This window comes from Ctenopharyngodon idella, chromosome 24 (assembly GCF_019924925.1).
Source record: "Ctenopharyngodon idella isolate HZGC_01 chromosome 24, HZGC01, whole genome shotgun sequence".
Classification (NCBI taxonomy): domain Eukaryota; kingdom Metazoa; phylum Chordata; class Actinopteri; order Cypriniformes; family Xenocyprididae; genus Ctenopharyngodon; species Ctenopharyngodon idella.
This window is the reverse complement of record NC_067243.1, coordinates 4,541,202-4,567,100: the sequence shown is the minus strand read 5'-3', so window position 1 is coordinate 4,567,100 and position 25,899 is coordinate 4,541,202. Positions and strand designations below refer to the sequence as shown.

The 25,899-nt window shown below is 39.6% G+C and overlaps 1 protein-coding gene across 4 annotated transcripts in view; it reads right to left on the bottom strand.

Moving 5' to 3' along the window:
- LOC127507446 (NACHT, LRR and PYD domains-containing protein 12-like) overlaps positions 1-20,345 on the bottom strand; it is a 36,697-nt gene extending 16,352 nt beyond the window's left edge. Inside the window, exons 1-5 of one of the 4 annotated variants that reach the window (XM_051884568.1) lie at positions 20,327-20,345; positions 18,991-19,259; positions 18,393-18,437; positions 16,009-17,872; positions 15,495-15,668 (exon numbers count right to left, since the gene is read on the bottom strand). In XM_051884568.1, coding sequence (XP_051740528.1) covers positions 15,495-15,668; positions 16,009-17,872; positions 18,393-18,437; positions 18,991-19,249 — 2,342 coding nt within the window. In that variant the 5' untranslated portion in view covers positions 19,250-19,259; positions 20,327-20,345. Of the gene's footprint in view, positions 1-662; positions 1,511-15,494; positions 15,669-16,008; positions 17,873-18,392; positions 18,438-18,990; positions 19,458-20,326 lie in introns of those variants that run through there. The other 3 variants (XM_051884570.1, XM_051884569.1, XM_051884567.1) reach the window with 3 other exon arrangements.
- Between the last annotated feature and the right edge of the window lie 5,554 nt (positions 20,346-25,899).

The following is a 25,899-nucleotide window of genomic DNA, read 5'->3' as shown; positions in this document are numbered from 1 at the left end:
ATGATTAATCGTGCATACCTGTTTGGGCTTATAGCCTACCAAATACAAAAATATTTTTGTATGTCATATTTGTACCAGATCTCAAAAGTACCTCAGAAGAAATTCACTTGGTGCTATATTTGATCTCCACATTTTAAGTATTTAGTGAATGATGATCTGACCCTGATCCAGTTCTGTCTTAAATCAGAACATATTTTTGGTAACACTTTACAACAAGGATTCATTAGTTAACATTAGTTAACTACATTAGTTAGCATGAACTAATAATGAACTTCTACAGCATTTATTAATCTTTGTTAATGTTAATTTCAACATTTACAAATACATTACTAAAATACATTATTAAAATCAAAAGTTGTATTTATTAACATTAGGCTAGTTAATGCACTGTGAACTGACACGAACAAACAATGAAAAGCTGTATTTTTAAACTAATGTTAACAAAGATTAATAAATAGCCTACAGCAGGGGTTCTCAACCTTTTGCAACTCATGGCCCACCAATGACTGTTTAAAAACATTCCGAGGACCACCTTTCCAAATATGATAGTATGAACACAGAATAACAGAAAATTCAAAAAGTACAATGATATACTTTGCTGTTAATCTATTACGCCACTGTAGCAGACTAGATGAAAACTGTCCTTGTATAAAAAAGACTGGTTTACTCAGTAACCATTTATTCCTGTAACAATAACAGGGCAGGTCAGACCAATGACTGGGTCAGACACACAAGGGGAACACTCTTTTAACAAATTAATTAATAATACATCCCCACATCCAGGCTAACATACCTGTAACAACAGGTCAGAAACACAAGAGGGGAACATTTTCTCTATTCATTAGCAGAAATGTTCAACAAAGTTCATTCACCCCAATTTACATACTATAAGTTGTTTAAAACAATCTTACATATTAAACAAACTTCAAACATTACATAAATGTTACATGTATTATATTATTTTTTTACTATTCAACTGGAGAAAAACTGGACACGTTACTTATACCCCTTCCCACACATCCAAAAATGGGGAAGTCTAACAGGTGTGTCACATGTCAATAACACAGTTTTCATCAACAACCACTCTAGGACCATTAATAAATCCCAACACATTAACATATTTACATGAAGGGGTTTTGAAGTAGTTCACATGAGAAAAAAAAAAAAAAAACATATATACTGAGACAAACCTTGCTACAAAATGCATATTCTGCATACCCTCAGTGAGACACTTGGGCTTGCTTCTTGGAGATAATAAGAAACAAGTTTTGGTGAAATGGGTGAGAGACTGACATTGAGAGTAGCATCCAAAGTAGCTTTCAGTTTGCTCCTTGCTTTTGTGATAGTCACAGTGGAGAACCCTGACCCACATAAGTATGTGGTGGTGAAAAGGCAATAGAAATTTGAAGTTTAAGGCTACTGTCAGCTGATAGTTCCATTAGTTCATTTTCCAACACAGTGGACAGAGCCATGTCTTCTGATGCAGGATCCACAGAGAATAGGTCCAAAACTGTCACGTAAGGGAACAACGAAGTTATTTAATGATTAGGCGTTTATTGAACATAGACTGCATGAGTTTCACAATTCAGTGAACTGCATAAAAACATACTGCCCCTTTTCCCCCTTGGCTCTCAATAAATATATATATATACACACACACAGGTGCTGGTCATATAATTAGAATATCATCAAAAATTGATTTATTTCACTAATTCCACTCAAAAAGTGAAACTTGTATATTATATTCATTCATTACACACAGACTGATATATTTCAAATGTTTATTTCTTTTAATTTTGATGATTATAACTGACAACTAAGGAAAATCCCAAATTCAGTATCTCAGAAAATTTGAATATTACTTAAGACCAATACAAAGAAAGGATTTTTAGAAATCTTGGCCAACTGAAAAGTATGAACATGAAAAGTATGAGCATGTACAGCACTCAATACTTAGTTGGGGCCCTTTTGCCTGAATTACTGCAGCAATGCGGCGTGGCATGGAGTCGATCAGTCTGTGGCACTGCTCAGGTGTTATAAGAGCCCAGGTTGCTCTGATAGTAGCCTTCAGCTCTTCTGCATTGTTGGGTCTGGCATATCGCATCTTCCTCTTCACAATACCCCATAGATTTTCTATGGGGTTAAGGTCAGGCGAGTTTGCTGGCCAATTAAGAACAGGGATACCATGGTCCTTAAACCAGGTACTGGTAGCTTTGGCACTGTGTGCAGGTGCCAAGTCCTGTTGGAAAATGAAATCTGCATCTCCATAAAGTTGGTCAGCAGCAGGAAGCATGAAGTGCTCTAAAACTTCCTGGTATACGGCTGCATTGACCTTGGACCTCAGAAAACACAGTGGACCAACACCAGTAGATGACATGGCACCCCAAACCATCACTGACTGTGGAAACTTTACACTGGACCTCAAGCAACGTGGATTGTGTGCCTCTCCTCTCTTCCTCCAGACTCTGGGACCCTGATTTCCAAAGGAAATGCAAAATTTACTTTCATCAGAGAACATAACTTTGGACCACTCAGCAGCAGTCCAGTCCTTTTTGTCTTTAGCCCAGGCGAGACGCTTCTGACGCTGTCTGTTGTTCAAGAGTGGCTTGACACAAGGAATGCGACAGCTGAAACCCATGTCTTGCATACATCTGTGCGTAGTGGTTCTTGAAGCACTGACTCCAGCTGCAGTCCACTCTTTGTGAATCTCCCCCACATTTTTGAATGGGATTTGTTTCACAATCCTCTCCAGGGTGCGGTTATCCCTATTGCTTGTACACTTTTTTCTACCACATCTTTTCCTTCCCTTCGCCTCTCTATTAATGTGCTTGGAAACAGAGCTCTGTGAACAGCCAGCCTCTTTTGCAATGACCTTTTGTGTCTTGCCCTACTTGTGCAAGGTGTCAATGGTCGTCTTTTGGACAACTGTCAAGTCAGCAGTCTTCCCCATGATTGTGTAGCCTACAGAACTAGACTGAGAGACCATTTAAAGGCCTTTGCAGTTGTTTTGAGTTAATTAGCTGATTAGAGTGTGACACCAGTTGTCTTCAATATTGAACCTTTTCACAATATTCTAATTTTCTGAGATACTGAATTTGGTATTTTCCTTAGTTGTCAGTTATAATCATCAAAATTAAAATAAATAAACATTTGAAATATATCAGTCTGTGTGTAATGAATGAATATAATATACAAGTTTCACTTTTTGAATGGAATTAGTGAAATAAATCAACTTTTTGATGATATTCTAATTATATGACCAGCACCTGTATATATGAGGGCGGAGTCCCCGCCAATACAGGTAGAATTTGATTGGCTAACATAAGGCTCCACACATTTCCCTCCCTTTTGAAAAAGAACATTATATTTTCCTTTAACACAATAACAAAGTGCAACACAATGAAACTACATTACTGTGGTTATTTTGTGTTTTCTTTTTTCTTTACCAATTAAAGAAATTAAATAACTTTTTTTTTTCATTTTCTCCTTTATCTCTCTTCCTCTCCCCTTTTTTGTTTTTGTTTTCCAAAACAAGAACAATAGAACAAAGCATCACTCTAATCAGTCTCTGTAAACTGATTTTAGTCTAAGTAAGATTTTGGTGTTTTCACAACTCTTCCACTGGAAGTTACGACTGATGGTGCCTTCACAGGTGCAGCAGGAGCAACCACAGGAGTTTTTAAATGTTCAGTTTCTGCCCCAGGAGGGCCTGCATTCTTCCCTCCTTGAGGTTCACTGCACCCAGTGGCATCTGGTTGCAATGGCATCACTTGCAGATGTTTATGGTTCCTGCGTAGGACAGCTCCATTCTGTGTTTGCACCATGTAAGATCTTGGTTCAGATGTTTTGTTCAGCACCACAGCTGGTGTTTTCCAGCCTCTTATTGTCCAGTTTAACAAGAACGTGCTCCCCAGGTTGGAGTTCTAGTAAAACATGAGCAGAGCGTCTCTGATCATAGAAGAACTTGTAGGATTCCTTTGCAGCCTTATCCTTCCACTGCACGGCTTTGTAATCAATAGGTTGAGGCTGGTGTTTTTTCTCAAGCATTGGCAGGTTGGTTCTGATTTGTTGACCTGTCATTATCTGGGCTGGGCTTAGTCCAGTTGCAGCAATGGGTGTTGCCCGGTAGCACATCAGTGTCATGTGATGGTCAGGGTGGCTGATAATCCGTTTTGCAGTTTGAACTGCTCTCGCTGCAGCTCCATTGTCTTGGGGAAATGGGGAAATGAGGACTTGAGGTTGTGTGGTGAAAATCGTACTCTGTACTGAACTGATGAAATTCAGCAGAAGTAAACTGTGTGCCATTGCCAGATTTGAGCTCCTACAAACATGCACTTCAGTCTACTGATAACTTGGAAGCTGGAGGGCATTTGATTTTCGATGTCACACGAATAATAGTCTACAACTATCAAGTAGGTTTTACCATTCAACTCGCATAAATCTGCTGCAATCTTGCACCATGGACCAGCAAGCAAGTGATTAAAGGTTCTTTCCTTTGTGTGGGTTTGTGGGCCCTACAAAAAGTGCACATTGAGACCCTCCTGTTAATGTCATTACCTATTGCAGGCCACCAAACTGACATCTTTGCTCTCTGACTTTGCTCACTTGGAGAGACCTTGATGGCCTTCATGAATTCGGCTTAACACCTCCTCCCTCATCAACTCAGGAATGAAAATCCTGTCCTCATACAGGAGCAGCCCATTGACAACAGACAAGGAAGCTTTAACGATATGATATCCGTTCAGCTGGAAGAGCATATGCTTTGGCCAACCCTTGTTGAGAAAGCTCATCACTGCCTGAAGATCCGCATCTTCCTCTGTGGCCTCTCTAATCACATCCAGCTTTGATTGTGACACCTCTTTAGATGTGTCGACTGCTTCAACATATGCCTTCACCTCACCCTCCATCTCTGAGCGGCAGTGCCCTCTCAGAGGATTCTGAGGAAGTGTGTCTGCCACCACCAAACATTTACCGGGGACATGCACTGCTTTCACATTGAAGCGCATGAGGCGCATCAGTAACCGCTGACATCATAATGGGGCACGATCAGTATCATAGGAGTTAATGAGTGGGACCAAAGGTTTGTGGTCTGTTTGCAGGCAAAATTCATTCATGTGGTCAACTTCACGCAGCTTGGTCTAAATGGATTTGCCAAAATCCTGAGGATGCGTCCAGAGTAGAAAACACAACAGGGGAAAGAGAATTCTGTGAGGGCTGGCCAGACTATAAGGAGTGGCATCTGACTTAAGTTCAATTTTCACTGGTTCACATTTGAGCAAGCCAATGTCTCCATAGACATCATCGTAGTCTGTGATTTCATCCACCCTCTGTACTAGGCCCATCTTACAAGCAGTGCTTCGACTGAGCATCTACAACAAAAATCCAAAATTCAAAAATGTTCCCTTTATTTCAGTGTTTGCTATGAATTTTCCCATACAGCTCACTTTTCCCCTGGGACTTCTCAAGTTTATACTGGTTTTGTCCAGTGGAGGGCGCCCTTGTAAGCTCTCATATGTACAGCGAGACATGATGGTGATGTCGGCCCCAGTTTCAATTTTGAACTTGACTGATCTGCCCTGTATAGGCAAAGAAATGCACCACCTGTCCATAGAAGCAGACTCATTCATTACACACCCGAGGAAAAAATGCATCAAGTCTCAGTGCCACACACTACCAGTTTTTTGACATTTTTCGTTTTACATGCAATGGCAAAATATCCTGCATCGCTTATTACGTGCGGGGCAATTATTCTCTGTGTGTGTGCGATTACAGCGTGTGCAGTCTATGGCTTGTTTTCTTTCACCGTCCTTTTCCTTATTTGGTGGTCTCGTAAAGCGCTTTGTGCCTTTACGGTGTCCACGCTGTACCGCGCACCCTTCAGCAGCCGCTCCCCTGCTCGCATTTTGGGTCTTAATGAGCTTAGACTGCCGCGCGATCTGGACTGATTTGTCCATTTGTAACCTTTGGGAAACATCACGATCTGCAATCCCTATGACGACTCTGTCCCTTATTTGTTCCTCTTTGCTCACGCCAAACTCGCAGTATTCAGCCAATTCATAGAGACATCTCACAAAGCCTCAACAGTCTCTCCCGTGGGGGTCCCTTACAAAACACCACAATAGCTGTCTTCCAGTGACCTGTATAAGTGATAGCACCCTATCGTGAGGCCCAGCACGAGCGAAGGACTACACTAAATACAGAATGCACTGGGACAAGGACATATCAACCAGCATAACGGTGATAGGGAGAACTCTGAGGTACCCAGCCCGCAGGGTGGAAGTTACACATCAGAGATGGCAAGTGGCTTGCCAAGGGAAGACACATGCTCCCAAAGAAGACTTAATGTGGAAAACACACGTGGGATTACCCAGAGAGGGGAATCACAACACATGGAGGCACCTAGTCTGACACAGGAGCTGACTGATAGGGCATGCACGCAAGTGTAGACATCAACAGTGCTGGAGGAACCCAGGGTTCTAACTGTGGAACTCACCTGAGGAGAAAAGCGCACACATCCAGTCCGTGGAGTGGAATGGTGCAGCAAGCGAATGACACCAAGCAGGTCCTACTACTGACCTGAAGGGGTGAATACCCGAGAGGACACAGGCTCTACACGAAGATTATAGAATCTCGCAAATGTGTTAGTTGTCGCCCAGCCCGCAGCTCTACAGATATCTGTTAGCGAGGTGCCATGCGCCAGCGCCCAGGAGGAAGCCACACTCTGAGTAGAATGGGCTTTCACCACTAGGGGGCATGGCAGGTCTTGAGACTGATGAGCCAAGACAATAGCATCCACTATCCAGTGGGATAACCTCTGTTTGGAGACAGCCTTCCCTTTCTGCTGGCCTCCAAAACAAACAAAGAGCTGATCTGAGGTCCTGAAGCACTGAATTCTGTCAACGTAAGGGCGAAGAGCACGTACAGGACAGAGCAGTGCCAGATCTGGTTCTGCCTCCTCCGGGGGCAGAGCTTGCAAGTTCACCACCTGATGCCTAAAAGGAGTGGTGGGAACTTTGGGCACATATCTAGGCCGAAGTCTCAAGATAACGTGAGAGTTGCCCGGCCCGAATTCCAGGCACGCTTAATCAACTGAAAAAGCCTGCAGGTTCCCGACCCTCTTAACCGAAGCCAAAGCCGTCAGGAGCGCAGTTTTTAATGATAGAAATTTCAGCTCCACTGAAAGCAAGGGTTCGAAGGGACCCCTCTGCAGTGCAGATAGAACCACTGCGAGGTCCCAAGAGGGAACTTGTTGAGGGCGAGGCGGATTAAACCTCCTGGCCCCTCTCAGGAACCTGACGATCAAGTCGTGCTTCCCCAAAGGCTTACCGTCAACAAGATCATGGTGAGCCGCAATGGCAGCCACATAGACCTTCAGGGTGGAAGGAGACAGCCTTCGTTCCAGCCCTTCTTGAAGAAAGGAGAACACTGACCCGACCGGGCATGACCAGGGGTCTTCTTGACGAGAAGAGCACCAAGTGACGAAGAGGTTCCACTTCAGGGCATAAGCCTGTGTAGTAGACAAGACTCTAGCCGAAGTGATGGTAGCAACCACTTGAGGTGGCAAGGTACCTAACCCTTCCGTGACCTGTCCAGAACCCACACATGCAGAATCCAAAGATCGGGATGTGGGTGCCAGAGGGTGCCCCATCTCTGAAAGAAGGTCCTTCCTCAGAGGGATAGGCCAGGGAGGGGCTGTCGCAAGGAGAACTAGTCCTCCCTGATCTTGCACAGCGTTTGTGCCAGAAGGCTCACTGGGGGAAACGCATACTTGTGCAGGTCCCGCAGCCAGCTGTGTGCCAGAGCATCCGTGCCAAGAGTTCAGCAGAGACTGTGCGCGCACGCTCGCAGCGACCCAGTCTATTTCTATACCAAGAAAAGAGATACTCTTTTTCCAGTTGACCTGAAGGCCCAGACGGGCGAGGTGTCTGAGCACCAGATCCCTGTGCTCGCACAACTGATCTCGAGAGTGAGCCAGAATCAGCCAGTCATTGAGGTAGTTGAGAATACGGACACCTTGAACCCTGAGGAGGGGAGTGAGAGCCCCTTCCGCGACCTTCGTAAAGATCCGGGGAGACAGGGCCAACCCGAACGGGAGAACTTTGTACTGATGTGCCTGCCCCTCGAGAGCGAACCGAAGAAACGGTAGCTGCAAATCAATCCATAGGACGAATGCATTCGAAAAATGCGTCAACACCTTGAACGGGAGTCTATGAAGAGCTCTGTTCAAGGCACGGAAGTCCAGGATCGGTCATAACCCTGCTGTTTTCTTGGGTACAATGAAGTATGGGCTGTAAAACCCTGACTTCATATCAGCTGGAGGGACCGGCTCTACTTCTGTGCGCATGACAGGGGCATCCTTGCCCACCATGGTAGCACGAACACCCCGAAATTTGGGGGGACGCCGGGCGAACTGAATCTCGTAGCCGAGCCTGATTGTTCGGATGAGCCAGCGGGACTGGTTGGGAAGTTGTAGCCAAGCTTCCAGAAACCAACCCAATGGGGTCAGAGGAACTACATGCATACCCAACGTGGGGCAGCGGAGGTAGAGGAAGCAGCTCTTTTAGTGAATATTTGGGCACCACTGGCCGTGGGGCCAGTGGCGGAAAAGAAGAAATTCTCCCCTGGCCCTCCACCGGGGGAAGGAGTGATCCTGCTACCATCTTCAGAAGAGCTGACTTCTCCATCTCGCCCATCTCAGGAACGCTGCTTCTTAGCCTGACGCTTAGCAGGCTAAGAAGCAGAGATGGGTGGCGCTGCCTCCTGAAGGACTCCTGGGTCAGCACCGCCCTCGTGCAACTGCTTCAGCAACTTGGCCTGATAGACCTGGAGCGTCACCATAGTGTGCAGGGTGGAAGCGGCCTGACCCGCAGCTCTGTAAGTCTTGCCCACAAGAGTGAACGAGAACTTACAGGCCTTGGATGGGAGCTTGGGATCACCGCGCCAGGTGGAGGTGCTCTGGGGACACAATTGCAACGCAGCTGTGTGCTCCACAGGGGGGACCCCCGAATACCCCTTGGCCGCTCTGCCGTCAAGGGCGGTGAAGGCAGAGGATGGTTTCGGGCAGTTAAAGAATGATTTCGGGCAGTTAAAGGTGCCTTCCATGAACTAGTGACTTCCTAATGCACCTCCAGGAAGAAAGGGACCGGTGGGGGCGCGTGCAGCCCCCAGGAACCAATCGTCCAGCCTTGAGCGCTCGGGACAGGGTGGAGGATTCCACTCCAGCCCGATGCTCTGAGATGCCCGGGAAAGCATGGCTGTCAGCTCGGGATCAGACTCGGACAACGCTGACATCCCAGAGGGAGGCAACGCAGCCGAATCCTCATCTCCTGAGGACTCCAGCCCGCCTTGTGATACGGCGATCGACATTTGATCATCCTCCGGAGCCCCGGATGAAACACTGGGTCCCTGAATAGAAGGCCCAGGAATGTCAACCGGAAGCTCCACCAGCTGCGGTGTTTGTGAGGGGGGTGTGGCTCGAGGAGGCTGACTCGTCGGGGAAGCCCACACTGTAACCCTCAGATCACCCTGGCCACCAGCCAAAGTAGTCCTCTCATGAGAAGAGGAACTAGATTGGGGTGTGGCAGATGGGACTTTATACTGTTTTAAGTAGTTGAGTCTCGGTCTCAACATCGCAATGGTCATGTTCCCACAGTGAGAACATGAATCATTCACAAACGCTGCCTCAGTGTGCTGAAAGCTTGAATGCGAGTTGCTCGCACTGCTTCTTATATACCCACATTGTGGGGCGGAGTTCGCGATGCAAATATCGCAGACCAAGGTACTTAGCGTACCATATGTTATTTTGTTAACACTCAGGGCGAGACCCCATTCGTCAGTCTGTTCTGATGTAACGTCGAACGTGACCAACTGAAAGGGAACTGGATTACCTGGAGGAAACCCACACTGACACATGGAGAACCTGCTAACTCCTGGCTCAGCCGGGACTCGAACCGGGAACCTTCTGGCTGTGAGATGATAGTGCTACGTTGTTATGAGAACGTTTTCTCTCAACATTATGAGAACATCAGTCAAGAACAAATAACATCATAAAGACGTTCCAAGAACATTGTTATAAGAATGTTTTCACTTTAACATTGAGAACATCAGTCAAGTACAAATAACATCATATAGGTGTTCCAAGAACGTTGTTATGAGAATGTTTTCACTCAACATTGAGAACATTAGTCAAGTAAAAATAACATCATAACGTTTTGGGAACCAAAAACCAACATTCTGGGAACCAAAAATTAACGTTCAGGGAACGTTCTAGCAACCAAAAATTGTTAGCTGGGGAGACGGTGTCATTTGTCAATTGGTCAGTTGCTGGATGAAGAGGATGACCTCATCCAGGAGTACAAAATAAGTATCAAGAACAGTTACTGTTCTGAGTTGCGTTTCTCAAAAGCATCGTGAGTTGATCGTGGAGACCATTGTTGCTAATTGGTAGCGAATACGCTATTTACGATGCTTTTGAGAAATGCACCCCTGGATGCATTTTGTACCTACATGTTTTGTTAAAACCTTAAACAAATCAATATTATAGCTAATGCTGGAAAGATTTTTAAGATAAAATACATGTTTGTTTTATAGTGTGAGAATGGAGATGTGCAGCAATATCTCCTGCAGCACATACTTCTGAACATTTTTGTCTGCAGTGAAGAGGATCAGCATTGTTTTGGAGGGCCAGCAAGTCGTGTTTGCAATCTGGCTAAAACCTGTGCGATTCTTCTTGGACTCACTCACATAGTTCCTGAGTTTCGGTTCATTTATGAGGCGTGCTCCATTTCATGTGCAACAAAGGTGATGGCGCCGGTGCCTCCATGTCATGATTAGGCCTATTTTGTCTGCTATATTTGCTTCTTATTTATATTGGTTGATGAAACATTGATTAAAATTAAGATACAATTTATACAAAATGAAATTCATTTTAAAGACAGGCTTTCTGCAAAACAAAACTTAATGAAGTGGTCAAAATCATGTCTGATCCATTCAATGTCTCCTGGCATATTGCGCATCTTATGATCCTATCTTACTCATGCTGTTCTCTTTCCATAATCAACAAAAAAAAACAAAACAAAAAAAAAAACACAATATTTAAACAAATAGGCTACTTGTGTTTTTTTTACTTAAATTCATGTTTTATTCATATTACATTGTATTCATTAAATAACATTAATACACTTCGCCATATCCAACATATCTTTGTAACATGAAGACTAAAATATTTTTGCCCTTTCGATCATCCAGTTTAGAGTAAAACAAATGACTTGAAAAAAGTCCACCGTTTGTGGGAGAAGTTCGGTCTGAACAAAGATGTTAACCGAATTTTAAAGGATAATGCAAAATAATTTCCATAATTTTAAAAGATAAAACATAAGGTTTCTGGTCTATGACAAGATCGGCCTGGTCTTTGGTCGGACAAAGACTGACTGTGAAGGGAGAACTTATGTAGTGACTCAAACAAGATGATTAATGACGTGCACCTGAACGGAATGAACTAATAATGAGGAACGGGAGAACTGATCAACACGTGACAAATGTAAACAAACTGAAAGTTCATGGTGACTAAGAATGAATATAACTGTGATAATAATATTAGTAGGCCTATGGGTTTCAACGTGTCTGAAGCTCCAAACTATAGGCTAATTTTGCTGCTTGTTTTCACCTTACTGTGTCCTCTTTTTTCCTGATTAATCTGCGTGCTTGACTGCCCCATTAACATTAATCATTTGGGATGCTTCCCTCATTTTCTCTGTTAGTCGAAAATATAAAATTAGGCTATAGTCTATTTCACATATTTAGATAATTATTTAAAACCTAGCAGATCTTCCATTTGGTGTCGCGGACACTGGGTCTCTCAAAACCTCGAATTCAACATGAATTCAGAACATGAAATTGTCTGAAATTCATGTCGTGGGATTAGCCTATATTAGTTTATACATCGATCAACGTCATTTTGATGGTGTTTATCAACCACGATACACCTACCATTGCAGGAGGATGCTTGCCTTACTTGTGAGCCCCGCAGTGTTAATTTTTAGTTTCCCGTTGTGACAGTGGAACACTCAAGTTTACTTTAATATTCTAATCGAATCACAACAAACTATAGGCTATATCAGGGGTGGCTAACCCTGGTCCTGGAGAGCCACATTCCTGCAGAGATCAGCTCCAACTCTAATCAAACACACCTGAACAAGCTAATCAAGGTTTGAAAGGTTGCTAGAAAGCTAAATAGGCAGGTGCGTTTTTATCAGGGTTGGAGCTAAACTCTGCAGGACTGAGGCTCTCCAGGACCAGGGTTAGCCATCACTGGGCTATATCATTTAAAAGGTATAGCCTACAAGTCTCAGAACACATGTTTGACCAGTGTTTTACAATATAAATTATGTAGGAACAGTATTTGATTAATTTCTGACAAGAGTGTGCATCAAAAAAAAAAAAAGAAAAAAAAAGCTAAATGTTGTATGAAATGATGTATCCTATCCTCATGTCTTGAATCAGAATTATAATGTTCATTTTCTAATTAAATTTAAAAATATATATAAATCGCAATAATATACTAGTTTCTATGTTGATGGAGTTTCTCAGAAAAGGCATTTTTGGCATAAAACTTGGTTAGACTTGATATTATTATTTATTTATTTTTGGGCTAAAACATATTTATTTATATATTTTTTAATAAAAGAAAAACATAATAATTATGTACATTTTCATAATATATTTAAACTTAAATAGCTTTTTCATATTTAATTTTTTTTTTTTTTTTGGTGATTCCACTTCAGCAATAATTTGCCAAATGTCTTCTTTCAAAATAGACCTTAGATCTGTATTCCAAAGCATTCATGAATTACAACCATTTAGTTCGCATGTCATCTACACTAGAAAAAAAAAAAAAGCTCGCAAAAAAAGATTATTTATTTCTTTAACATAGCAAATACACTTTTTCAAACCAGACCTGCTAAGAGCGGACCACACCAGCGATCGATGCGGTTTGGGAGTCGGGCACTTTAACAAGCAGGCTATCAACTATGCTACCACATGATATGTTGCACAACTTTTAAACACTATCTCGCTCCTGTTTGCGACGCAAATACTGTTTAACACGCCATATTTGACGGCGTTTGACTGTAAACGCGATTAATCTATAGCGTAATTCTAACCCTTTTGGCTTGCCATAGTTGTGAACTTTTGCAACGCTTTTCTGTATTTGCTTGTGTTGTGAACTTTTGCAGCGCGTTTTTGTATTTGCTTGTGTTGTGAACTATTACAGCGTGTTTTTGTATTTGCTTGTGTTGTGAACTTTTGCAGCGCGTTTCTGTATTTGCATGTGTTGTGAACTTTTGCAGCGCATTTCTGTATTTGCATGTGTTGTGAACTTTTGCAGCGCGTTTTTGTATTTGCATGTGTTGTAAACTTTTGCAGCGCGTTTCTGTATTTGCATGTGTTGTGAACTTTTTTGCAACGCATTTCTGTATTCGCTGTGTTGTGAACTTTTGCAGCACGTTTCTGTATTTGCATGTGTTGTGAACTTTTGCAACGCGTTTCTGTATTTGCAGGTGTTGTGAACTTTTGCAGCGTGTTTTTGTATTTGCTTGTGTTGTGAACTTTTCAGCACATTTCTGTATTTGCATGTGTTGTGAACTTTTGCAGCACGTTTCTGTATTTGCTTGCGTTGTGAAATTTTGCAGCACGTTTCTGTATTTGCATGTGTTGTGAACTATTGCAGCGCATTTTCGTATTTGCTTGTGTTGTGAACTTTTGCAGCACGTTTCTGTATTTGCATGTGTTGTTGAACTTTTGCAGCGCATGTGTTGTCAAACTGATGAAGAAGTTTTCTTTATTTGCTGGTGTTTTTTCTATATGCAGGTTTTCTTCAGTTGCAGTGCTTTGAGCTCTCTCGGCCACCGTAGAATAGGTACCCTCTTGGACGTAGATATGCAGTTCAATATTTGAACATCTGACTAGGAGTTTTCTTGAACAACTACAAGACGTGCAAAACAGGTTCAGAAAAAAAGCCATAAGAGCTTTTTATACAAATGAAAATGACAAGCAGTCCTATGTGTCCTAAGTCAAAAGATGTAAATATCACATGTATTTTTGTGAGAAATATTATTTAGGTGTTTAAATAATTTTTGTATATATAAATAAAAAATAATGACAGTACCAAAATACAACCTGGCCAAAATCACCTATGGAATGTTCTTTTGCAACACTTTTTAATATAATTTTCCACTAAGACAGAAAGCGTAACATCAGTGTGTGATTTACAAAGCTTTTGATCAATTTAAACGTGCGCTCGCACGAGGGCCGTTATTGCCTTAAGATGCAGGGACGTAAATGTGATGGCGCAAGCAATCGCAAAGACGGAAGATATTCTGTATATTACCAAAGACTGAAGATACCACCACAGCGATAGATCCTCTATGTAATGTATTTAATTCTGCTGTATGTTGAGGACATTTGAAAAAGCCTACACAGGATGGGACCCTATATTAGCAGGGGTGGGGAACGTTGATCCTGGAGGGCCATTGTCCTGCAGAGTTTAGCTTCAACCCTGAAAAAAACACTCACCTGCCTGTAACTTTAATAATCCTGAAGACGTTGATTAGCTTCAGGTGTGTTTAATTAGGGTTAGAGCTAAACTCTGCAGGACAATGGCCCTCCAGGATCAACGTTCCCCACCCCTGCTATATAGGAACAGCTTTCGACACAGCCATTTCAAATTCAACCTGCAATTCAAATGTCTAATCTTCTGCCAGACGCGGACGGGTGCAAAGGAAAAACATTATAAGCATTATAAATGTATTTTTATTCGTCGTTTTGCAAGACAAATGATTAATTTTACTAAAGATTTATATTATGTGTTATGAAGTTTTTGATTGACCCTTTTTGTAATTTTATAATTCCCTGTTGGCAACGTCGTAAGGTGGTCCTAGTATACTGTCTGAGGTAGGCTCAATTTAAATTGAATTGCTATTTTAGTTAAGTTTGTCACAACACGTAACATCACAATAATATATTTCATATTTTTTAAGTTTTATCTGGTGTTCTTTGCACTCACGTAAGCCTGTGAAAGGCCGCCTAAAAATATAATTCACGAAATACTAAATTTCAGTCTGGTGTAATTTTCTGAACATTTGTTCACCACTGGGGCTGAAATGAGCATTGTAAAGTTATATTTTTTATTTATAATCGTTTATATTTGAAATGTGTTTCAGGGCAGTTCGTGAAGACAGAGATTCATGACAGATGTTGTGACAACCTGGACAAAAGTCAATTCCATTTCCACCTGCCAGACTCTCTAACACTGACCCAAGTATATATTATGCATCATCAATACAGTGTATACTGAATTTGATATATTAAAATCACTTTCTTTGTGCATTAAGGCACGTTAAGTATTTTAATGTTAAGCATTTTAGAATTTCATACTCTGTTTTTAGTGACTTAAATACTGAGGTGTGTGTTGTATAAGGATTGAATGAATCTCAAACCTCAGTTTCCTCAGCTGACAGTTTGGGCTCTTCAGTCCATCAGAGAGCAGCTTCACTCCTGAGTCACACAGGAGATTGCGACTCATGTTCAGCTCTATCAGGGGTGAGTTTGGTATCTGCAGGGCCAAAGCCACAGGTTCACAGTCGGTGTCATCGAGATAACAGAAGGAGAGTCTGTAAAAACAGGATATTCCTCCATATCATTTATTGTGTGTTCATCTTGTAGGAACAGAGTTTATAATAACAGTGATAGGTTTTGTCCTGTTCTCTGTGAACATTCAAGCTTTCTAGAAAAAATATAAATGTCATGTATGCTGGAACTGATGTGACAGTCAAGTGAAAATAACTTTCAAATGTATGTCTATAAAATCATTGTTTAGTAAATCAATTTTAGTACATACAGATTTTACTCTCCAAAATGTGTAAAAACATGATAATTCACATTGCATCTCATGATTAAATTGATTTACAGAGTCAAAAACTTTGATTAAACAGCTGTCAACAAGTTCCTTACATGGCTTTTCTGAAGCATCTCACAGCTGACAGGAGATTCCTGCGGCCTCCCGGTTCAGTAATGTACATCTTCAGGTTGAACTCATCCAGCACCTCCTCTGACATCATCAGTACGTAAGCCACCAATGAGCACATGGAAGACGAGAGTCTTCTTCCTGTAGATCTGAAGTTTGTTTGTATTTCTGTATATAATGAATTGTCATTGAGCTCCAGTAAGCAGTACAACAGGTTGACTGAGGTTTCAGGCAAGATGTCCTTCTTTTGGTTTTGTACTTGTATGTCCTGGTTTTGTAATAGTTCTTTAATGTGTTTGGTTATTTCTGTGATGCTGTCTTTGCTGTCTTCAGTGTGTGTGAACAGGCCTCTAAGCAGTTTCTGTTTGGATTCCAGTGAAATGCCCAGCAGAAACCGTAAAAATAGGTCTAAATGTCCTTTCTGACTTTGCATTGCTTTCCTAACAGCCTTCTTTAGCAAATCATGTAAAGCAATATTTTTGTCTGGCTTTTTGATGACAGACACACTCTTATTCTTGTTGGTTTTGTGCAGCTCATTTTGTGTTTCTTCAGTGAAAAACTGCAGCTCATCAATATTCTTGTTCAGGTAGCAGAGGAACACGTGCACTGCAGCGAGGAACTCTTGAACACTCAGATGCACGAAGAAGAAGACCTTCTTCACATGAAGTACAGATTCTTGCTGAAAGATCTCAGTGAGCATTCCTGTGGACTCAAAGTCTTCTTCACTCACATCAATATCACATGCTCTCAGATCTTCCTCATAGAACACAATGTTTTCTTTCTTCAGCTGTTCAAACGCTAGCTTAGCTAACTTCAAAATCATCGTTTTATTGGACTCTAAGAGCTTGGTACGTTCTCTTTCTGTATTTCTGTCATACTTCTGGCTCTTCATGTTCATCTGTATCAGCAGGAAGTGGATGTACATTTCAGTGAGTGTTGTGTTGATGTTCTCTGCATTGCTCCCAATGGGAATGTCCTGAAGAACAGTGGCTGTGATCCAACAGAACACAGGAATGTAACACATGATGTAGAGACTACGAGATTTCTTAATGTGTGAGATCATTCTGGAGGCCTGAGTCTCATCTTTGATTCTCTTTCTGAAATACTCCTCCGTCTGCTGGTCAGTGAATCCTCGCACCTCTGTGAACAACCCTACATACTCAGGAGGGATCTGATTGGCTGCTGCTGGTCGTGATGTCACCCAGACGTGAGCTGATGGAAGCAGAGTCCCATTGACCAGACTTGTAAACAGTTCATCTACAGATGATCGCTCCTCAACACTCGTCACCATTCCACTGTTAAAATCCGAAGACAGTCGACTCTCATCCAGTCCATCAAAGATAAACGCAAGATTACGTTTATATATCTTACATATCTTTGATGTTTCCAGGTCCTCCAGTTCAGGATTAAATTTCTGTAGAAACTCATGCAGACTGATCTTTCTGTCTTTAATGCAGTTAATCCTTCGGAATTGAAGCAGGAAAACACAGTCTATATCCTGATTGGCTTCTCCTTCTGCCCAGTCCAGAATGAACTTGTGCACTGAGACCGTTTTTCCAATGCCAGCGATGCCTTTGGTTAGAACAATCTTTTTCTTATTTTTGTTCAGACTAAATACATCATTGCATTTGATTGAACTTTTCTGTGATTTACAGGGTTTAATGGCTTCATCAGTCTTTATAATCTCATGTTCTTGATTGACTTCTTTATGATCCCCCTCCATAATGAAGAGTTCTGTGAAAACATCCTTGAGATGTGCTTCATTTTCCTTTTTACACTCAAAAATGTGTTCTACTTTCTCCTTCATGTTCATTTTGTGAGTTTCCATGAATTCCTGCAGCCAGAAATCATCTGTTGTGAAAAAATATAAATAAACAGGAAAAGGTGTGAACAAAACAACACTAGAAAATTAAACACAAATGTTTGTGAGCCGACTAACAGCAGATGGAGATCATGTATCGGTGCTCTACTGCTATTCCTTCAGTTCCCGGATGAGCAATGTTGAATTTTCTGCCTAATTTGAACCACTGAATTTGTAAAGTGAAATAAAACGGACAGAAATTTGCCTGTTGAATATTAAAGGTTGTATTTTTAAACAGACTGACTATTTTGGAACTGAAGTCTGGAGGGTGAATATAGCTTATTGAATTTTTAATAATGAAAATGTGTGTGAAATGTTTTGAATCAAAATATTCACAGCTTAAATATACAATCATGTTGAATTTCAGACCTTAAAAATGAAAGCTCTGAAAATACAATGCATTAAAATGCAAGTACTGTTAATGCAATGGATTTATTTTTCAATTAGTGCAATTAAACATGTTTTTTTTTGTTTGTTTGTTTGTTTCAAATACATTTAAGGTTCATTCACCTTGTTGTCTTCTGCGTTTCTCAGCTGGCTCTGATGATTTCTGCACTGTGAACAGAGAGAAAAGAACGAGACTTTATATTCATCAAAGTATCCTGAAAAAGGCTCTACATCGTATTTCAACTTGTATTCTGTGAATCATTGTGATACTGAGTATGGTCGCTAGAGGGCAGTAAAACCTAATAAGAAACCTAGAGAGATAATGAAGAAATTGAGTTGTTGAATTGCTGTAGTATTGTTTACTGATGCCTCCTATATTAAAGACAACCATTTGGAGTTAGCTTTTGTTTTCATTCTTTTTTACATCTTACAACATCACAACACTTCATTAAGCAGCACAACTATTAAACTATTAAATAAATCTAGCAAATAAACTATTTGAATAATGTCTGAAGGATCACGTGACACTGAAAATTCAGCTGTGAATGTTTTCCTGTGATGACAACATAGGAAAAAAAAAACATTTTAAAAAAGATATTCAAATACCAAAGTTATTTTAAATTGTCATATTTCACAATATTGTAACTATTTTAATCAAATGGAGAATATGCATTTCTATGAATCTATGCTGCCTCTCATTCACTAATCTTTCCTTTATTACCTTCAGTGTAGCTGTTCTGTAACTCTTCAGCCAGCTGGTTCTGGTTCATCTTCCTCAGGATGTTCAGTGTGATCTTCACAGCTTCTTCTCCTTCAAAACGATCCATCATTATTTCCACTATATCAGTGACACCAGCATCCTCCAGTTTACCAGCTCGAATGGGTCTATCTTGTTTTAAGTGACTCTTAAATCGCTTCAGATCGTCTCGTTTCAGGCCGTCTAGAATATCTTGAAGCAGCTCTAAAACTGCCATCGTCATTCATGGACTGCTGGAAAAAGAGAAAAAGTCTACTAATAGTTGCCCTTTAGTAGCAGAGGTCTATGCAAATAAATGTGCGTCATGAAACGACACTGTGATCAGATCAACTATTATGAAACATTTTAAGGTGTAAATCTAATTCTTCAGGTTGTGTTTCAGTTTCAGATTCTGTGATCATCAGTAGATTATTGTTTGACAGATTCATCTGAATGCTGCGGATGACTGAGGTTCATCATGACAGGAAACTGAGATGACAAAGTGCATCCTGTTTGTTTTCTTCGTTACAAAAGCACAGCTTTTCATTGTGAACATGATATAATATGAACACTTTTCTTTTCGGATGATGTCTTATCTGTATGACCAAACTGTTCGATCGCACACAACATATTCAAGCACTGCAAATGTGACATCGCAGCCTGTTCATTATCCAAATAAAATACATTCAAACAAACATATATAAAGTCACACTGCTCAGTTTAAATAGTCCGTAGTATATAGTCCGTTCAGTATGAACACCTGCTGTTACCAAGCTCATTTCTGCTCGTGTGAATAGGGTGATTCTTTCCTCATTGATATTGTAACGCGCGTGAACTACAAAGCCTAGTTTAGCTAAATAATAAATAATAGTTTACCATTCAAATATTTCATGAAAAAAAAAAACATTTGGATTCATGCGGAATGTAGGTAGGAGGTAGGCTGCGCGAGAACAAGGCCAGTTACTTTCGCTTTCGCTGGAAATGTATTCGTTTGGCTTGTTGAAGAGTTGAATTGAAATGATCTTCTGTGGAGTGAGGGGAACTAAAATAGCCAATAGCTGTTTATAGTGTTTAATGTTAACATTCCGCTTTTTGCTGTAGAAATACAGTGTGCCATCTTCTATAAAAGAGTTTTGAAAATGATGTGATCTAGAAGCTTTATTCAGTGGATGTCACTGTAAAGACTGTAATCTCACACTCAGAGCCTCGTTTCAGACTCGTAACGTTCAATAAAGGTCTATCAGTTCTGCTGCATCTTCTGTGATCACTGGAAACATGACACTTAAACATTGATCAGTAACTTACATATTCACTAACTTACCTTGAATAAGTACTTGCAGATGTTTCTTTGTTCACCTCTAAAAAAAAAATAAAAAATAAAATAAAATAATAATAATAATAATAAAAAATAAATAAATAAAATGGCGCCTTGATCATCAAAAGCACTGATCTTCCTTTCACTTCTGCATTCTCATGAAGGGTGTTTCTCATGAATGCTAGTGCAGAACTTCATACAGACAGCTTTCTGGACAATAAAATCATCAAGGACTGCATAGAAAAAATAATACACTTGTAACCAGATTGTATCAAGATCTATTATAGAGGAGCCAGAAATAATAGATTATCTTCTTATTTCTCTTCTGGATTTTTGAAAGAATTATTTAGTGTTTTATTGTCCTCTGCTTCTCATGCTGTTTATATTAGCTGCAAAATTACATATTTCAATTGATCATTTATTATTATTTCATATACATAGAATATCTTTCAATATTATTTGAAAGAGTTAGTAAATGAAGAAGTAAATGGAGCTGGGTTTATTTGGTTTATTGAGTCTCTTAAATAATTTCTATACAATTCCTTTTTTAAGATAATCTCTTCTCCTTTTCTGCATCTCCTCAGTGTACTAATCTAGTTTTTACTATAAACTTTGAGTTTTTATGACATATTGTTTATGATGTTCCTCATTAAGGCCTATAAATCGCTTTAGATAAAAGCATCTGCTAAATGAATAAATCGAAATGTAATAAATAATATTAAATCGACATTAAATACATTTGAAGACATTCACAAATGTAATAAATGCATTTGCGTTTGTTTAACTCATTGATGTATTTATTTCATTTTTACTATGAAATTCTAAAATTTTCTTTGTTTTCTTAGTTCATAATTGTTAACTGTCAGCCAAAAAAAAAAAAAAAAATGCCATCAAACATGAAACTGGAGTTATGCTGATCTTTTCTTCTCTATTGTTTCATATATCCGAGTGAAATGCTTCTCAAACAAGATCAAATGTAGGGCGGGGCTTGATTTTGTCTGTGTGGAATTGATTGGATGGTTGTGGTTTGCTATTGGTGGATCTCATGTGAGTGACAGGTTGCCCCGCCCTCGTCATCAGAGAAGAGGAGAGTAGTGATGGGCAGATCGAGGCTTCGTGAAACAGTGAAACAATCTGACACCCATCTCCACAGTGACCCCTAGTGGTCAGAACAGTGTAAATGTAACAAAAATGTAACAAAAACTTTTATGCTTGTAACCAAACAAGCATAAAAACACCTTTTACAATTCTATTCCAAATGTTTTATTAAAAGTAAAATCAAATGCAATTATCTAATCATCTAATAAGATTAAATATAAAGTGTCTGTATAATGTGTGTTCTTTTATCAATTTTCAGGGCTTGTTTTGTTTGTTCCATGGATCAGCTAAACAGGCCAATAAGAGATTAATAACTACCATTATTTTAATTAGACTGTCTAATTAAAACATCTACAAATGTATAAAACTGATCAGAGATCAGGTAAAATGCCATTAAACACTTGTTCAGTGGTTCTCAGTGAATCCACATGATTCAGGGGTTCACACACTCACACACTCAATTCAGTGCCACAAGAACAAGAGGTATTACATATTCACATTATCACATTAACATTAGCTGCTAGGGGAAAAAAGAAAAGAAGAAAAATAGAGAAATATTACATAATTTTCAGTGCTTTTAGAGCAGTACGTTTTCAGTGCTTTTTTTGTTTTTGGTTTGTTCCAAAAGATTTACATATAATTTAAAGACATTTATAAAATGTGAAAAAATTGGTTTACATTGAGCCCATGTACATGGTATTTTCCTAATAAAATAAACAAATGTATAATATGTAGTTCTTTCCATTCCATTTTCATTCTCTGTATAAAAAAGTACATCAAATACACAAATTTCTATCATACACTCCAGTTTTCGATTTATATAATAATCTTGCATAAATACAGTGAAAAAACAGATGCAAAATAGTTTCTTTTCATTGTCCACAAAATTCACAGGTATGGGAAATATTGAGTTTAAATCTTTACAAAACATGCTTAGCAGGATAAATTCTATGAAGTATTTTGTGAGACACTTCCCTAATTTTGTTACTGATACAGAACTTATTTGGCAGCTTTCATGCTTTAGCCCAAGAGATATCACCAAGTAAAGAAGACCAAAAAATCTTGCAGGAAATTTCTAAACGTTTCAAAACAGTTATAACGTAAAGAAGCCTCGTTTACTGAAATCACGTGACTTTGGCAGTTTGATACATGCTCCGAATCACTGATTCGAAACAAAAGATTTGTAAAGCTTCGAAGCTTCATGAATCAGTGTTTCAAAATCGCCTATCACTAGAGGAGAGATTCTGCAAGAGGGAGGAGAAGTTATTCTGATTCAAGATTGCTAGAAACATGAATTTAACACAATGATGAACCGATAAATCATTTAGAATAAACTCTAGGGATTTATCTTACCAGTTAGATGAGTTACCATCTGTAAAATATATTTTGAAGTTTTGATTGATGTGTTTTAAATGACGAGGACACGTACCTGTAAATTCTTACATTGACAAATTTTTAGAGTTATGGCCATTAAATAATCGGGACTTATTACATTTTGATGGGCAGTAATTCTGAACACAAAGTATACATGTATTTACCCATATTTTCACATGACATCTGTTATTTTTCTCAGTGCAAGGCATACTGAGCCAATCACAGTCAACGTAACACATACGTTCTGCGCCCCCTGCAGGAATATCAAGTTTGTCTCATAATTCATTGTATTCTATCTCTGAGGTAAAAACTCACTTTTTTATGTATAAAACTGACTTTGATACCAAGTGATGCGTGGAGATCCATGTTTACACCTTTTATCATCTTGTAATCTCATTTAGTTTCAGTTTAAAGTGGATGTTGTAGGAAGGGGAAATGACAACAGATCAAGGAAGTTACTTAAAGGGATCTCTTAAAGAGATAGTTCACCCAAAAATGAAAATTATCCCATGATTTACTCTCAACTTTACCCTCAAGCCATCCTAGGTGTATGACTATATTCTTTCAAACGGACACAATTGGAGATATATTTAAAAAATATAGTGTTCAAAAGGCTTCTTGAACTTTCTTCACGTGACCAATGAACATTTGCAATATCACCATCATGTGCATCACGTGCCGTCAGGAAGTGGAGCAGGTGCGCTGAGCAGACATGCAGAGCGCAAACTCTTTTCATGAGTAATCCACTTCATCTCACGTTTGTCTGCAGCATCCCAAAGTAACTGATGTAATATAGTTGTTTTTCCCACCCAGCCTCATACTCACCCATCCCAGAGCGACACCCCATAAGCACATATAGCATATAGTATGCATCTGATTTAAGCTACATGTAATTGAGATCATTCTGAAACAATGCTTATGTGTGTGTTATCAACATGTCAATTTATTATAAGCAACACAAGACTTTAACAGCTAATGACATTTACAGCTGAAGAGACTGGACTGATTTTCTACTGTTTAGTGTCAATCAGCATCTAACTCAGCCAGTTAAGATCTACATTTAGCCTTAGATGTTATATGAATATGGTCCCTGGATCATATGTTTTATCAGCTGGCAATTTTCAATACACATTTAAGAGTGCAAGTTGCAACTATTATTAACAATGGAAAGATGAGGCTTATCAGTATGTCACAATATCACCCTGTTTGGACTCTGTTTTGCACCATTTACTGCCAGTCTGTCATCATAGTTATGCATTTCAATTCACAAGCTTGCAATTCGAGTCAATATCAGTTATTTTGGATATACTGCAAATCAGGTAGGCTACAGTACATGGCAAATTTTCTCAAGAAAAAAAAATCTCTCAACTAATGCTGTATAATATACATGGGAATCAGTTGGTACTACATTAATATTGAAGATTCAAACGAACCAATTTGTTAACAAACAAATTACAAATTTTTATAATATTAAAGTTATTATAGGCCTACTAACTTTAAAATTATTTCTACTCCAATTTGTTTTTTTAAATATAAACATTTAAATGGTGCTGTCAACTTGATGGATTTATTTAAACATGCATTATAGGCTATTGAATTAAAAATTATAATTAATATGTAATATGGTGCATATATTTAGCTAAATGCTCCTCTCTAGAGTTAATTTTTCTAGCTGACTAATGAATTTATGTTCACTGAATATGTTCTGAGGTAAATGTGATGTTACGTTTGTTTGTTTGTTTACTAGCTTTTTTATTACCGTCTTTCCGCGGTTGAACACTAAGTAAGCGATTACACAAGACATGATATGGATTTCGGTAAGTTGTACTGTATCTTTTAACATACCTTTAGATGTTCATTCATGTTTATTTTGCGCTGTAACTGGTATTAAAGCGGAGGAGAGGATCAGTTCACGTGCACATCAGTACACCACTGGGGGATATGCTTATTAGTTGCGTTGTGGGTAAACGCTACTGATCGTAGTTGAATTTTATACTTATAAAGATTGTTATTGCATGATAATTGTTCGTAAAGGCTTACTTAAATAATTACTCATGTAAGATTATTTCCATATTTGTTCCAAAACCATAACTTTGCCTTCATTAAACGCTTTAATGAGATTCTGGAGTCTGGGGTATTTTCTTCAAATTAGATGTCATTACACAGTTCTGACCGACTGTCTGCAGGGGTTTGAACCGACCCGAATCAGTACTAAAATTTAAAACCTCCATCACATCCTGGCTCTTCCAAGCTTTACAATGGTAGTTAAGCACAAAAAATGCATCCATCCATCCATCCATCATAAAAGTAATCCATACGACTTCAGTGGGTTAATAAAGGCATTCTGAAGCAAAGCGATGAGTTTTTGTAAGAAAAATATCCATATTTAAAACTTTATTAACTGTAATAATTACTAGCTTCCGGCAGAGGACCGTATGCATGTTGCTCAAGTCGACATGTGCCACAAGAGTAACTCCTGAAGCGATGTATGACGCAGGATGTAAGAATATCGTAAGTTTAGATGCCTCCGCGGTTCAAACAAATAGAGCTGTGCAACAAACTCAAGCTCCTATTCTCTTATATCGAAATCCTCCAACATTTCTCTTTAAAAATTTTCTTGACCGGTGTTTTGTTTTGCTCTATCCTCTGCACTTCCGCGTTCATCATTATGTCATGCCTTGGGTCAGAGGTCACTCTTCCGTCAGAACTCGATGCCTGTGGAGTCCGGAAATACTCCAGGTATGGATGGGCTTTTGGTTGATTTTCAGAAAACCTTCTGGTCTGAGATTGGAGTTGATCTGAAGGAGGTGTTCAGTGACAGCTTACTGAAGGGTGGGTCGCCTTTGAGCTGCTGAAGAGCAGTGGTTACTCTTCTTCCAAAAAGGAGATCTCACTGAGATTAAGAATTGGAGGCCGGTCTCACTTTTATATAAATTACTTTCAAAAACATTGGCAAATAGATTGGCTAAGGTAATGGGACAGGTGATCCATCCAGATCAGTCTTATTGTGTGCCTAGTAGGTCCATTTTGGACAATATTTCTTTAATCAGGGACATAATACAGGCTTCTAAATTATTTCATATCAAATGCGATTTGTTGTCACTAGA